This window comes from Astyanax mexicanus, chromosome 5 (genome assembly GCF_023375975.1).
Source record: "Astyanax mexicanus isolate ESR-SI-001 chromosome 5, AstMex3_surface, whole genome shotgun sequence".
Lineage (NCBI taxonomy): Eukaryota > Metazoa > Chordata > Actinopteri > Characiformes > Acestrorhamphidae > Astyanax > Astyanax mexicanus.
Window position 1 is genome coordinate 55,974,401 of NC_064412.1, and position 13,388 is coordinate 55,987,788.

General features: G+C 39.1%; 1 protein-coding gene across 3 annotated transcripts in view; it reads right to left on the minus strand.

Annotated features, from left to right (window-relative positions):
• LOC103041643 (histone deacetylase 4) overlaps positions 1-13,388 on the minus strand; it is an 86,490-nt gene that overhangs the window by 14,568 nt on the left and 58,534 nt on the right. For all 3 annotated transcript variants that reach the window (XM_022675348.2, XM_022675347.2, XM_022675349.2), the window contains 8 exons: positions 11,581-11,709; positions 10,866-10,978; positions 10,177-10,293; positions 9,526-9,712; positions 6,189-6,376; positions 2,590-2,781; positions 1,419-1,602; positions 738-871 (listed from right to left, as the gene is read on the minus strand). In XM_022675348.2, coding sequence (XP_022531069.2) covers positions 738-871; positions 1,419-1,602; positions 2,590-2,781; positions 6,189-6,376; positions 9,526-9,712; positions 10,177-10,293; positions 10,866-10,978; positions 11,581-11,709 — 1,244 coding nt within the window. The remainder of the gene's footprint in view (positions 1-737; positions 872-1,418; positions 1,603-2,589; positions 2,782-6,188; positions 6,377-9,525; positions 9,713-10,176; positions 10,294-10,865; positions 10,979-11,580; positions 11,710-13,388) is intronic.

Below are 13,388 nucleotides of genomic sequence, written 5' to 3' on the forward strand. Positions count from 1 at the left end.
AATCCAGTATGTTCAAATACTGAATATTACCTCTATAATCTGTCCAGTAAGGTGGAAATATAATTATAATACAACTGATTTCTTTAATATATTAAAACATACAGAAATTGAATCTGAATTTTAATTATACTGAGAAACAAAACAGTTAAAAAACATGTAAAATGAAATTACTACCAACCATCTTTGGCTCTCCAAACCATCACTGATCATCAGTAAATTTTACATTTAATTTAAAGGAAATCAAGGGATCGGAGTCTGGAGGAAGAGTGGAGAGACACACAGTCCAAACTGCTCGAGGTCTAGTGTGAAGTTTCCACCAATCAGTGATGGTTTGTTTGGAGAGTCATGTCTGTCATCTGCTGCTGTCGATCCACTGTGTTTTATTATCAAGTCTAAAGTCAGTGCAGTTTTGTTTTCCCACAAAATCTTACAGCACTTCATATCTTACAGCTTCCCTCTGCTGAGAACAACTTTTATGGAGATGTGGATTTCATTTTCCAGCAGAACTTGGCCACACTGCCCACACTGCTTACCAAAAGTACCAATTGGTCTCTAATATATAATATTCTAATTTTCTGAGACACTGATTTTTGGGTTTTCATTGGCTGTAAGCTTCATAATCATCAACAATAAAATAAATAAACACTTAAAATAGATCACTCTGTGTTTAATACATCTATATAATATATGAGTTTCACATTTTAAACTGAATTTTTCATCAGAGAACTGCATCTTACTTCACACTGTCCTCGTAAACCCGTCTCCTGCAGCCGGGACCAGATGCTCTGGATGCGGCCGGCGTGCTCCGGGTGTGTGTTGGTGTTCCCACACATGCACTGATGCTTCTGCATCAGAGAGTCGTACACAAGACCTGCAGACCAAACACACACACACACACTCAGTTTATACACAATACAGCAGTGGTGATAGGCAAGATTAAAAAACATAGTAATGGAAATATTAAGACAAAAAGGGAGGGAGAAATACGATTGTCAACACATTTCTGTAATTCCAACATATAGTGCATGCATTTAAACAACGGCATTTAGATAACACAATATATAATACAATAAATATGCTCACACAGCAATATATCAAAATATAAAATATACGGATAAAAACATCTAATTTTACCCTTATAGGATTTGGATAAAAGGTGATATGTGCTTGATATGTGGGGCGTTTTTCTTATTTATTATCATATGTAATTAAAAATAATTTCATAAGTTAATCTGTAGGACTATAACTACATAAGTTTTTTTTTTTTTTTTTTAATATGTTATATTCTATATACAGCACCAGTCAGAAATAGGTAGGCAGGAAGCAGCAACATGAAGTCCAGAGTGCAGGTTTGCTGTAGCAGCAGGATAATGTGAATTAATGATGAGATTAAACAGGAAGTTGAGAGCTGTTCTGACCTGTAGTGAAGCGAGGTTTGGAGGGCGGGTCCTGCACAGTGATGAAGGAGGCGGATGCAGGAGAGGACTGAGCCCGGGACAGGGGGCGGTGCCCGGGGAAACTGACCGACAGACCCGCCGCCTCCATGGAGGCCTGATAGTTCCTCAACTGATGAATCCTCTGCTGCTCCAGCAGGAGGGCCTGCTGCTCGAGATTAACACACACACACACACACACACACACAGATATCATACTATAAATACTCAGAATCAGAGACAACATCATATCATTATTTTTAAAATGCATAATATTGTATAAAGTACTAGAGAGACACTAAACTACAGTAAAAGTTTTTTTATAGTTGTAACGAATAACGATGCAGCATATAAACAATATATTGGAGTAAAAGTTTTCATCTCATCCAAAATATGCAGTGAAGCACACTGTAAGCCTGAAGCAAATAAGTTGAATTTACTTAAGAATTTTGAGGAAACCGGTTGCCTTAAAAAAGTTAAGTAACAGGGAATAAAAACTTGAGTTAGCATATATTAAAACATCGAGTTATTACAACTAAAAGGGAAGTTGATTTATTTGTAAGGTAGCTCAGGGGGAATCACTACACACTGATGGTGAGTGTCTGTCAGAAACTGTTGGACACACCCAGTATGCAAATAGATTGTGACAGAAGCCAATAAAAAAGAAGCTGTTAATGACAAAACAGACTAAACTCAGTTATTATAAGTTGGTTCAACTCAAAAATCAAAGATTTCAGTTTGAATAGTTCAGTATATGTGCCCACAAATGTTCAACTAACTCAAAATAGTTGAGAATTTTTTAGAAATATCCAATTTTATAAAGTGAAAATAGGAGAAAGAAATAATACTCCAGTAGATACATATACAGCATTTTAATACTACTTCTTTACTCTACATCTATGGTAGTATGCAGAGACATCCTGTGAATAAGCACATACTAAAGACATCCACAAGGTGGCGATCAAAATCCATACAGAAAGATGAATTTTGCCTGAATTATTGTGACAGATGTTACAAAAACATCTGTGAGTTATTGTTATTGTTAATGAGCTGAATAAAGTTTGTCTTATCTGACTTATCTGATGATCCACAGTGCCTTACAGTCTGTAAAATATGGTAACGGTCTCTTTTATAGTTTAGCAGTTTTTAACCTTACCTGTCTGAAGAGCAGCTCCTGCTCTTCCTGTCTCTCCTCCTCCTGGGGGTCCGGGGGTTCCTGTTTAATGATGACACTGAGCGGTAGCCCCTCCTCCAACAGGGCGGAGTCCTGTTGCTCCCTGAGCTCCTCCTCCGTCTCTTCAGGGTGGCTTTGATGCTGTCGCCCCACCTCACCAGGCTTCGTCAGGATCTGAGGATAACACAAGAATAGAAAACTGATGATGATCAGGTCCTGTTATCACCTCTTTATTTAATTAAAGGTTTTCAAACCCTCACAACATACATACTTTAATGATTTACATTCAATACACATTGTGATATGCAATTATGTGCATTGTGTAGTTTAGGAAATTATTAGATATCATTTCTAATGCAGCTGCACTGTTTGAACACCAATGTTTTCAAACATCTAGCACCCATCAGACACCCACAGGGTCATGGTCATGCCGCACGATCATGCCTTCTCAGTTGCTAACATAAATTAACCAAAAACGTAGTTTCGGCCAACTACATAAATTTTATGTAAAATGGGTCATTGGCAATTGTTTTTTTTTTTTTTTACTGATCCTAAAGGATAGTCAGCAGAATTTATACACTTATATACACTTATGAAACTTTAATTAGGCCAACTAAAAACATAAAGTGCATTTTTAAGTTGGTGAGACTTAATATTTAAAGTTTTTATATATACAGTTCCAGAAAAAAATGAAGGTCGCACTTCAGTTTATGAATCAGTTTCTCTGATTTTGCTATTTATAGGTTTATGTTTGAGTAAAATGAACATTGTTGTTTTATTCTATAAACTACAGACAACATTTCTCCCAAATTCCACATAAAAATATTCTCATTTAGAGCATTTATTTGCAGAAAATGAGAAATGGCTGAAATAACAAAAAAAAGATGCAGAACTTTCAGACCCCAAATAATGCAAAGAAAACAAGTTCATATTCATAAAGTTTTAAGAGTTCAGAAATCAATATTTGGTGGAATAACCCTGTTTTTTAATCACAGCTTTGTTCATGCATCTTGGCATCATGTTCTCCTCCACCAGTCTTACACACTGCTTTTGGATAACTTCAAGCAGTTCAGTTTGGTGGTTTGATGGTTTGTGATCATCTATCTTCCTCTTGATTATATTCCATTAAATTCCATTTTCAATATGATAAAATCAAGGAAAAACAGCATCATTAAGTGGTCTCTTATTTTTCCCCAGAGCTGTATGAAAATTAATTATCACGACTAAAGATTTCTAGCTGCCATAAGTGTTGGTGTTTGAGTTTCTCAACTTTTTCAGTGATTTTTACAGTAAACTTTCCTCAATAAGACCAATTATAAAAACATCCGAGACCCAGTCTAACACCAGATACTGTCCCTCATCTCTCTGAGGATCAGGACTCATGGTGTCCAGCACCACCCGGTCACCATGGCTACCGTCCCCATGTCCCACATTGGAGGCCTGTTGAAAGAGAGCCAGTGTTGGCGGAGAGTCGAGGCCCTGGATCAGAGCCAGAGGAACATTATTGACGTCAGAAACCCCCCCACCCCCCCCACCTGCTGCCTCATCCATGTCCTCTGCTCCAAACAAGCTTCTCTTTTTTGTATGTCACCCTTCATACCCCCCACCCCCCCCACAGCTCCGCATGCTTCCCTCACGCCGGGAGGCAGAGGGATCCGGGGATCTTTACGCTCAGGACCGAGTTCTTAAATAACAAAGACTAAAAACACGGACGAGGGCTCTCTGAAAGTCACCGCAGCCTGAATCCTGAAGGTGATCCCTAATAAAACTGCATTCAGCACCATCCATCACTTTATACCCTACTACTACTGCAGTCTACAGTCACTCCACATCCACACTGACAAAAATCAATGATGAGTAAAATTTACTTTAAAAAGTTTTGCAACTTTCTGCATTTGCATTTTTTTTAAGTAAATTTAATTTCATGTAAATTTAAGTAACTTCAGCTCGGTTTCAAGACTTAAATGTTACACAGAGTAAATAAGTGAACTGAACTTCAGTCAATCCTTTCTTTTAGTAAACTTTACTTCATTTCTGCATACAATATTACCTAATTACAATTACTTAATTTATACAATATTACTCAAATAATTTATGATACATAAAATATTATAATTCCTGAAATTTACTTATTTTTAGTTAAAACAAGCAAAGCAAAAATAAATAAAGTTTACAAAAAGAAAGGATAAGTTCACTTATTTATTCTGTGTAACATTAAAGTCTTGAAATCGAGTTGAAGTTATCTGAAATTTATCTGAAATTAAAGCAAATGCAGAAAGTTGCGAAATTTTACTTATCATTCATTTTTTCAGTTACATAAATAATAATAATTGTAATAATACTATTATAACATATATATTGGACTTTAAATATATGGTCCCAGAAATAATGTTGAAACATTTTTTTTTTTTCAAAATTATTTTACATTTTTTCTCCACGATTTACAAGGCTAATTACCCAATGCTTTTATTAGGACTAATGCTCAGAGGGAAGCGCAGCGACTCGGTTCTGATACATCAGCTCACAGACGCAGCCTTGTGCTGATCCACATCACCCTAGGAGTGATGAAAGAGGGGAAAGAGCGAAATCTACTGTACCCACCCAGGGAGAGCAAGAACCAACTGTGCTCTCTCAGGGCTCCGGCAGCTGATGGCAAGCTGCATGACTGGGATTCAAACCAGCAATCTCCTGATAATTTCCAATCACCACATTACATTTTTATCTCATGTTGTAATTTGTTATCAAATCATAATGGGCAATAGTGAGGTAAATAAAAATGAATGCAGTCATGGTAGTTTATTGTATGATAAGCCAATAATGTAATAATAAGGACAGGGCTATTTATTAATATTCTGAGTGTATTTTCTGATGTGAGTGTCGAGATCTTCCTCTGCGCTGTGTTCGCTGCTCTGTTACCCACATAAAACACAGCGAGTCTGAGCGAGAGAGATTAAGTCAGTCCACAGTCTACCTGAGACATTCTCCAGCGCTGACTCACTACAAACTAACACTGGAACATACATCCTGCTCCACCAAACACCCTCTCAGCCCCGCGTTACCATGACATCCACACAGTGTTGCCATCACACAGAGAGGATCCAGAGTTTCCACAGGTATTGTGTCGCATTTCCTGCGAAAACTGAGTGATTTAATGAACTTGTGCAGCTTTACAACAACGTAAAACAGACGCACACAGATCACCTTCAATAAAACAGCTTCCATGCATGATTTTCATATTCCCACAGCGGCTGCCATCTTCACACACATCTGACACACTTATCTAGAGCTGGATGATAATTTACTGTATATACAGCTGTGTAAAAAAAATAAGAGATGATATAAAAATTACGAGTTTTAAATTGAAAACCTCCAAAAGCAGTGTGTAAGACTGGTGGAGAAAGAGAACATGATGCCAAGATGCATAAAAACTGTGATTAAAAACCAGGGTTATTCCACCAAATTTTGATTTCTGAACTCCTAAAACTTTATAAATATGAAAGCGAATGCAGAAAGTTGCTGAACATTTTTTAAGTAAATTTTACGCATCACTTTTTCCAGTGTATAAAATCAGGTGTGCGTACCTTGTTGATGTGGAGCTGCTGGAACTGCTGCTTGTGTTTCTCCAGGAACTGCTGGTGCTGCTGCTGGACCACCAGCTGCTGCAGGGCCTGGTTGCTCTGGGGCAGGGGGGCGGACTGGGTGCGACCCAGCGGCCGGTGCTGCCTCAGCTTGTGGAGGGCAGGAGACTGCAGAGGGAGGGCGCTGATGCCTGTGGAGAGCAGAGTAGGGGGTCAGGGGTCAGAAAGAGGAGGTAAACCGCTCATTAAATCCTGCAGCGTCTGCAGCAGATAGTCCTGAAGGATCCAGATTTTAACTAGAAAAGCTGAATATTTATAAATATAAAGTTAACTCCAGCGCTGCAGTGCGGCAAGGTCATGGCTTTGGCATTTGTGGTAGCTGAGGAACCTCACATGCTGATGATTGGGTGTTACATGAGTATTTGTATTGTCTTTAAATGTCTTTTAATCCTATGGGAAAATGTTCTAAAATTCCATTAGGTATGTATATAAGCTTAATAAGGTTAGGTATATAAATATAACTTTATTATTCAGTAAACTTTGGCCATTTAAACAGTTTCTTTTGATCAACCTCCGCTTCCTCCGGTATGCCTAAGTGAAGACACTTGTTTAGTGTGCTCTGAACATAATATTCTAATCTTTAATTGCCTTTAATTAAAGATTAAAATCCATATACCTACTCAGAAGACACAACCAGGATGACATCTTCACAAAAGACAACTAGAAGGGAACCAAAAGCGAGGAAGAGCGACGATATAAAGACAATTCAAAAGCAACTACCGCTAGACATTAGCCTAGCTCAGACCCACACTGGGACTGAAATGCTAATGCTAACAGAGCTCTGTAGGTTTCGAGAAGAGTCGAGTCAGGAAATGCTCAACATGAGAGCTTTTGAGAAATCAAGAAAAGAATTGACGGATAGAAGGAGAGATTGAACTCCGCAGAAGAAAGTTTGAGTAACGCTAAGGATCGATGCACATGACAAGAAAGAGCATTAGCTTATCTACTCAAACACGATGCCGTGCTAACTGCTAAAGAAGACGATCTGAAGAACAGGAACAATGTGCAGGAACAGTATCAGATTGTACGGGTTAAAGGAAGAATCCGAAAGAAGAGAAATGATTCTGTTCTTATCACTGACTTTCTAAAAACTGCGCTAAAGTTACCTGAGAGCTACAATACAGATAACATATACGTCTATATTTGAGTAGCCTACTGTTTTATCTTGCGCAAAGAAACTTACAAACTCACTGCCAATATTTACTCTTGTTTTATTCCTTCTTTGAGGTTCATTGAGCTTTTTTAAGACATCCTGAGGCTTTTTAGGATGTGTAGCAGCTGAGGTTTCAGCTACAGGTGAATTAGCCTGCTTACTAGCTTCCATGCTGCAGCACCACTCGCTTGCTTGCTTGCTGTTGTGTACTGGTAAAAACACAGGTACCGCGACGCACTGCATAGTGCAAAGAGGAAAGCACTGAATTAAACATTTTGATCGTTTTATCATTTACTACTGAAAATACAATCCATAATGTTCCTTTAAGAGCAACCTCTCTGAACCACGTAAAAAAAAATAAAAAATACTGCGCCAAACTTTCTGCCAAAACATCCATTGATCCCCTGATTTCCTCACCCAGCCGCGGACGGGAGGAGCAGTCAATGAGCTGAGCGGCTCAATGAACGGCCCAACTGGCAGCTGAAAATAGAACTGGGAAGACTGGGAACACTGTGCCGGGTCACTGCACCAGTTCGGGCCTGGGCATTGTTCACCCCGCCGGCTCCCATTCAGGGCATTAGAGATGATTCTGTGGGGGCTTATGAGAGCATGGCAGAGTGGGGCCGGCTGGCATGCGGCTCCTCCCCTCGGCACGGCACATGGTGTTCCACGGCCAGCATCGCCCGCTGGGTCCGCCGCGGAGCACTGATCTGGTTAACCGGAGGGGAGGAACGGGGTGCGGGGGGGATAGAGAGACCCTAAACTACACGGAGAGAAGAACCCAGTGGACACGGCTGGGAATGTTCATGCATTTGCAGGATTATGTAATGATAACTACAGCACACACACACACACACACACACACACACACACACACACACCGGTCTGTGGGGAGAAGGCCTGAGCTGGGATCTTTACGCCAGTTAGGAGGGGATAAGATGATTTATCTATATAAATCCAGGTTAATGCAGAGCTTATACACACAGAGCAGTTACTAAAGCTTAAGGTAGGAGCATAAATTACCACTAAATTAACTGGAAAAGTTCAGCAGAAGCATATGTTTTTAGTAGGGTTGTCCTTATATATATATCAGAGTTCATTATATATATATAGGCTTTTATTATATATATATCGGCTTTCATTATATATATATATATCGCTTTCATTATATATATATATATCGGCTTTCATTATATATATATCGGCTTTCATTATATATATATATATATATATATATATATATATCAGTTTTTATTATATATTTCCTGTTTGGCTTGCCATAATATATATATATATATATATATACACCAGATTTTTTATTAAGTTTAATTGTCTTTAAAATGGCATAATTGCTTAGTTATGCTATTATATTATCATTATGTCAGTTGGTTTTACTGGTCTTAAATATACATTAATATCACTTATCGCAATAATTTCTGTGACAACGTATCTTCCACAAAAAAACGCAATTGTGACAATCCTAGTCTAATCCTAGTCTCCACACATATGCTGCCTTTTGGCTTAAACCCCAAACCTCAAACTGTATTATTTCCATTAATAGCTAAAATGTGTTCCTCTGAAGTAATGAAATATACCAGTGCTGCTTAAAATGATTATAAACATTCCCTAACCTTTAAAAAAAGGTTTTTATTGTGGTAATTTCCACCTCTGCATCTGCAGCTCCTCTCAGGTTTAACTGTGCAGTGTGCGCCTGTGGGATCCAGAAAACATGGCGGCACCCTTGTTCCCTTAGAATTAGGCTTCCTAAATAGTGTACAACATTAGAAATTGAGAAAAATAGCCGCTGCGCTACAGAAATATGGCGTGTGCTCCACACATTTTTTACACACAGATTTACAACATTGTTAGTGATATAAATTTTTTTTGGGGGGGAATAAAGTTTAAGTGTTCGTCTAAGGCGGGAGCCGACGTGTTTATGATTTTCTTAACGGAAGGAAACTGCACAATAGGCGGAACTGGCCAATAAAAGAGGACCTCATGTTATTATATAAGTCTAGGGCAATAATTTAGATTTATTTTACACTATGCTTATCTAGGGGCTTTCATGCTGAGGTCAGAATTTTAGTAAAAAACGTGATTAAAAACAGACAGTTCTCCCGCTCTCACCTGTAGCTAAAGGACTCGGCGTGGCTGACTGCTCCAGCAGGACCATGTGCTGCAGCAGGGCATTGTGGGAAGTGGCTGAGTCAGATGTGCCCAGGTAAGAAGGCAGGTGAGACGTGGCCAGGAACTGGGTGGTTATGGGTAAATTGGTCACAGGCAGGCACTCACTGTCCTGCTGGGTAGACGTCACCTACAAAATCAGATTAAAACCCATAAAAAGAGTTACGTAACAAAGTCACTGACCATCGCCGGGACGGGGACACACTGTTCCAGGACCAGTAGAGATCAGGGCATGACCTCAATCATTCAGACAATCAGACAATCATTTATTGTGTCCATTGTGTTTTTATTTCTCACATAAAAAGCTGCAATAACTGCAATAACTTAATACACACAGCGTGGAGCTCTATATGTAAAAAATGTATATATACAGTATCTACCAGACCTTTTTATTACATTTAATTTAATTTAATTAAGGGTATATAATTGCTTTGTTATGCTATTATATCATTATGATATTATATCAGTTAGATTTTACTGGTCTTAAAATTACAATAATATTTATCGCAATTATTTCTGGGAGCAAATAAAAGAAAATAAAGAGATAAAAAAGAAGAGATGTTGAAGAATAAAGGGAATAAAGGAGAAACTCACATTATCGGTGGTGGTGGCCGGCAGGCCCAGAGTGATGTTGGGTAGCGAGGGAGAGGTGTACAGAGACAGCTGACTCATCGAGCCTTCCCGTCCAGCAAGCCTGTTAGTTACAGACGACTAACACACACACACACACACACACACACACACACACACACACAGAGAAACAAGTAAAATAAAAAATAAAAAACATCTCAGAATTTGTCCTCTGATATCTTTATGCCTTTACGTACTGTATTTTTCAGACTATAAGTAGCACCGCATTATAAGGCACATTGTGCAACACTAGTAAGGAACAGGGGTGCCGCCATGTTTTCCTTTTGATTCACCTGTGAAGCTAAGCTAAATAAACAAAACTGTTAATATATAAAAAAAATCCTCCTGAAAACTATTTATTTGGGTGAGTAAAGCAAACTTAGATTTACAGATGTCCACTAAGGCTGAGTGCAGCTGCATTAGCATTAGCAGCTAAGCACTTGCACTAGCGGTTAGCAGCTAGTAACCGACAGTCCTACTTGTACTTCAGCTTAATACCCAACTGGTAGAATTCATACATAAGGAGCACCGGATTATATTGATTTTTTGCAAAAGTTGAAGGATTTTAAGTGCATCTTATAGTGCAAAAAATACAGCACTGTCTCTACTCATTAGTCCTCAGAGCTGTGGCAGACGTGCTGGAGTATATTTACCTCTGCAGAGCTGCTGGAGACGGCCACGCTGATGCCGTTCTCACACAGGTTGCTGTGTGAGCTGTTGTTGGGGGAGCTGGGGCCGGATCCTGGAGCACTGCTACATGCAGAATCTGCACAACAGCAACACACAACAAATTTAACAAAATTTTTATTTTTCTCCTGTTTTCTGTCAGGTGATTAAAAAATTCATCCAAATAATTACATGATCTGTGATTAATTCATCTACATTGACCCCATTTAATCAAATTAATCTTCTAAATGTTTTAAACTGTACAATTTATCTGATTTTTAACATTCAGATGCAAATGAATGAACGGGTAATAAACATTACTCAGGAGGGTGAAGACTAGCACACTGATTAGCATCACAGCGCTAACGCTCGGAGGAAAGCGCGGCGACTCGGTTCTGATACATCAGCTCACAGACGCAGCCTTGTGCTGATCCACATCACCCTAGGAGTGATGAAAGAGGGGAAAGAGCGCCATCTACTGTACCCACCCAGAGAGAGTAAGAGGCCAACTGTGCTCTCTCAAGGCTCCAGCAGCAGAGGGCAAGCTGCATGACCGGGATTCAAACCATTATTAAAGAACCCACTGCTTTAATAATCTTAAAGAGTAACTACACTCTAATATATATATATTTTTAAACACATTAAACTGTTCATAGGCATCAGAGATACCACAGAGTGTAACGCGGTGTGTTCAGACTGTACCTGCCATGTCCAGAGAGCGCTTCTTGGCGGTGCTGATGGGGTTGTCTCTCCGCCGCAGTAGAGGACTGCTCCGCCTCTCTGTGACCTTCTGCTTCAGACGAGAGCGAACCTTCAGGTTGGGTTCCGATGCTAACCAGAAAAAAGAAAATTAGCTTTTAGTTTAGCGGCACAGACTTATTATTCCATATCACAGCACTATGGATTAATCTCCCAGCACTGCATGATATGTTCAGTACCTGATTAGCCTGGTGGTTTGTACAGGGTGTGTGTTTTTTTTGTGCACAAAATAAAGTAAACTGGGACACAGACCTTAAAATATCCCTAAAGCCCTGTTTATAATTAAATCTGCAGAAGGGCTTATCACACTCAGCACAACGCTGGAGTGCTAATGACACGGCTCTGTAAGGTTTTATCAATGGCTCAATTATAAGAGCTCTTTTATAGTCCTCTTCCATTCAGATCAGTCAGAAAACACATATTATCAGCTGCTGGATGAAGAATAAAGAACATGATGTTCTTTTTTTTCATTGTTGAAGCTTTCTACCAGGTATCTATAAGGTACTTATGAAAGAATATGATATTATTAAAAGAATGGAAAATGCCCAGGATATTCTTTGATATGTCATTTATTCAGAGAACACTGTGTTTAAATGCTCCTTGTGCAGCAGTGCTGCTGGAGTTCTTAAACCCTACGTTCACTCACTGTCCTCCACTCGTCCACGACACCTAGGTAATCGACGTTTCACATGTGTCTGAGGAGGCATGTGCTTGTCTTTACCCCCCAGATGTTGGGACATTGCCATAGGCAAGGCCAATACAAGCACATTGTATTGTATACTTACTAATTACACGTCAAAGAACACCTTCAAAATACTAAATAAATTCATTTTATATCACTACTAATATTAAAGGCCGTATCTAACAAGCTGCACCAGGCATGTCATGATGTTCATTGCTATCTTACACCCCGCCAACAGTATATTTTCACGCCTTACACCTGAGTTGTTTGTAAATAGTGATTGTGTGGATTGTGTGGTGCAGTGGATAACACCACGACCTTGGACAAGACTCCCAACACTACAGTGGCCCACCTCTGTCAGTCAGAGGTCAGTCAGAAATAACCTTTTAAGTCGCTCTGGAAAAGAGAGTTAGCTAAATTTCGTAAAAACAACAAAGAATATATATATATATATATATATATATATATATATATATATATATAATATAAATAAGGTGTGTTCAGGTCACTTTTTGGCGTATTGCTATCTTGGCAACGGGAAAAACACAGGTGCTCCTGTCAACAGTCAGACGTTCATTGCTATCTTGGCAATGCAGGTGCGCCACGTGTATACCCCTGCTTGTTACACACATAGTAGTTCACAAACCAAACTTTTACATCAACAATAAACAGAATACTAAATAAAATAACATTGCTGTTTCCGTCAATGAGCTGCTGGAATAAGCAGTTTAAGTAAGTTTCTTCTGCTGAGAAGCGTGGGACACGTCCACGTATCTGCGCCATTAAATTAGCAAACCGCCAAAGTCAAAGCGCACCTGTCTCTTAAAGAGAATGATGAGCAAGTGACACTCAGATTGGTTAAATTCACGTTACGCCCAAAATTAACCACACCCATGATTAATTAAGAGAATTTGTACTTTTGTGAGTTTTGAGCTAGGCAAGGTGTACTTTTCCTGTCGTTATGATAGCAAAGACACACTGCCACTCTCTAAATTATGGTGCACAATGCAAGGTTATATATCTATACACCTATAGAATGCTAAAATAGAGCTCTAACACTCGTATATTG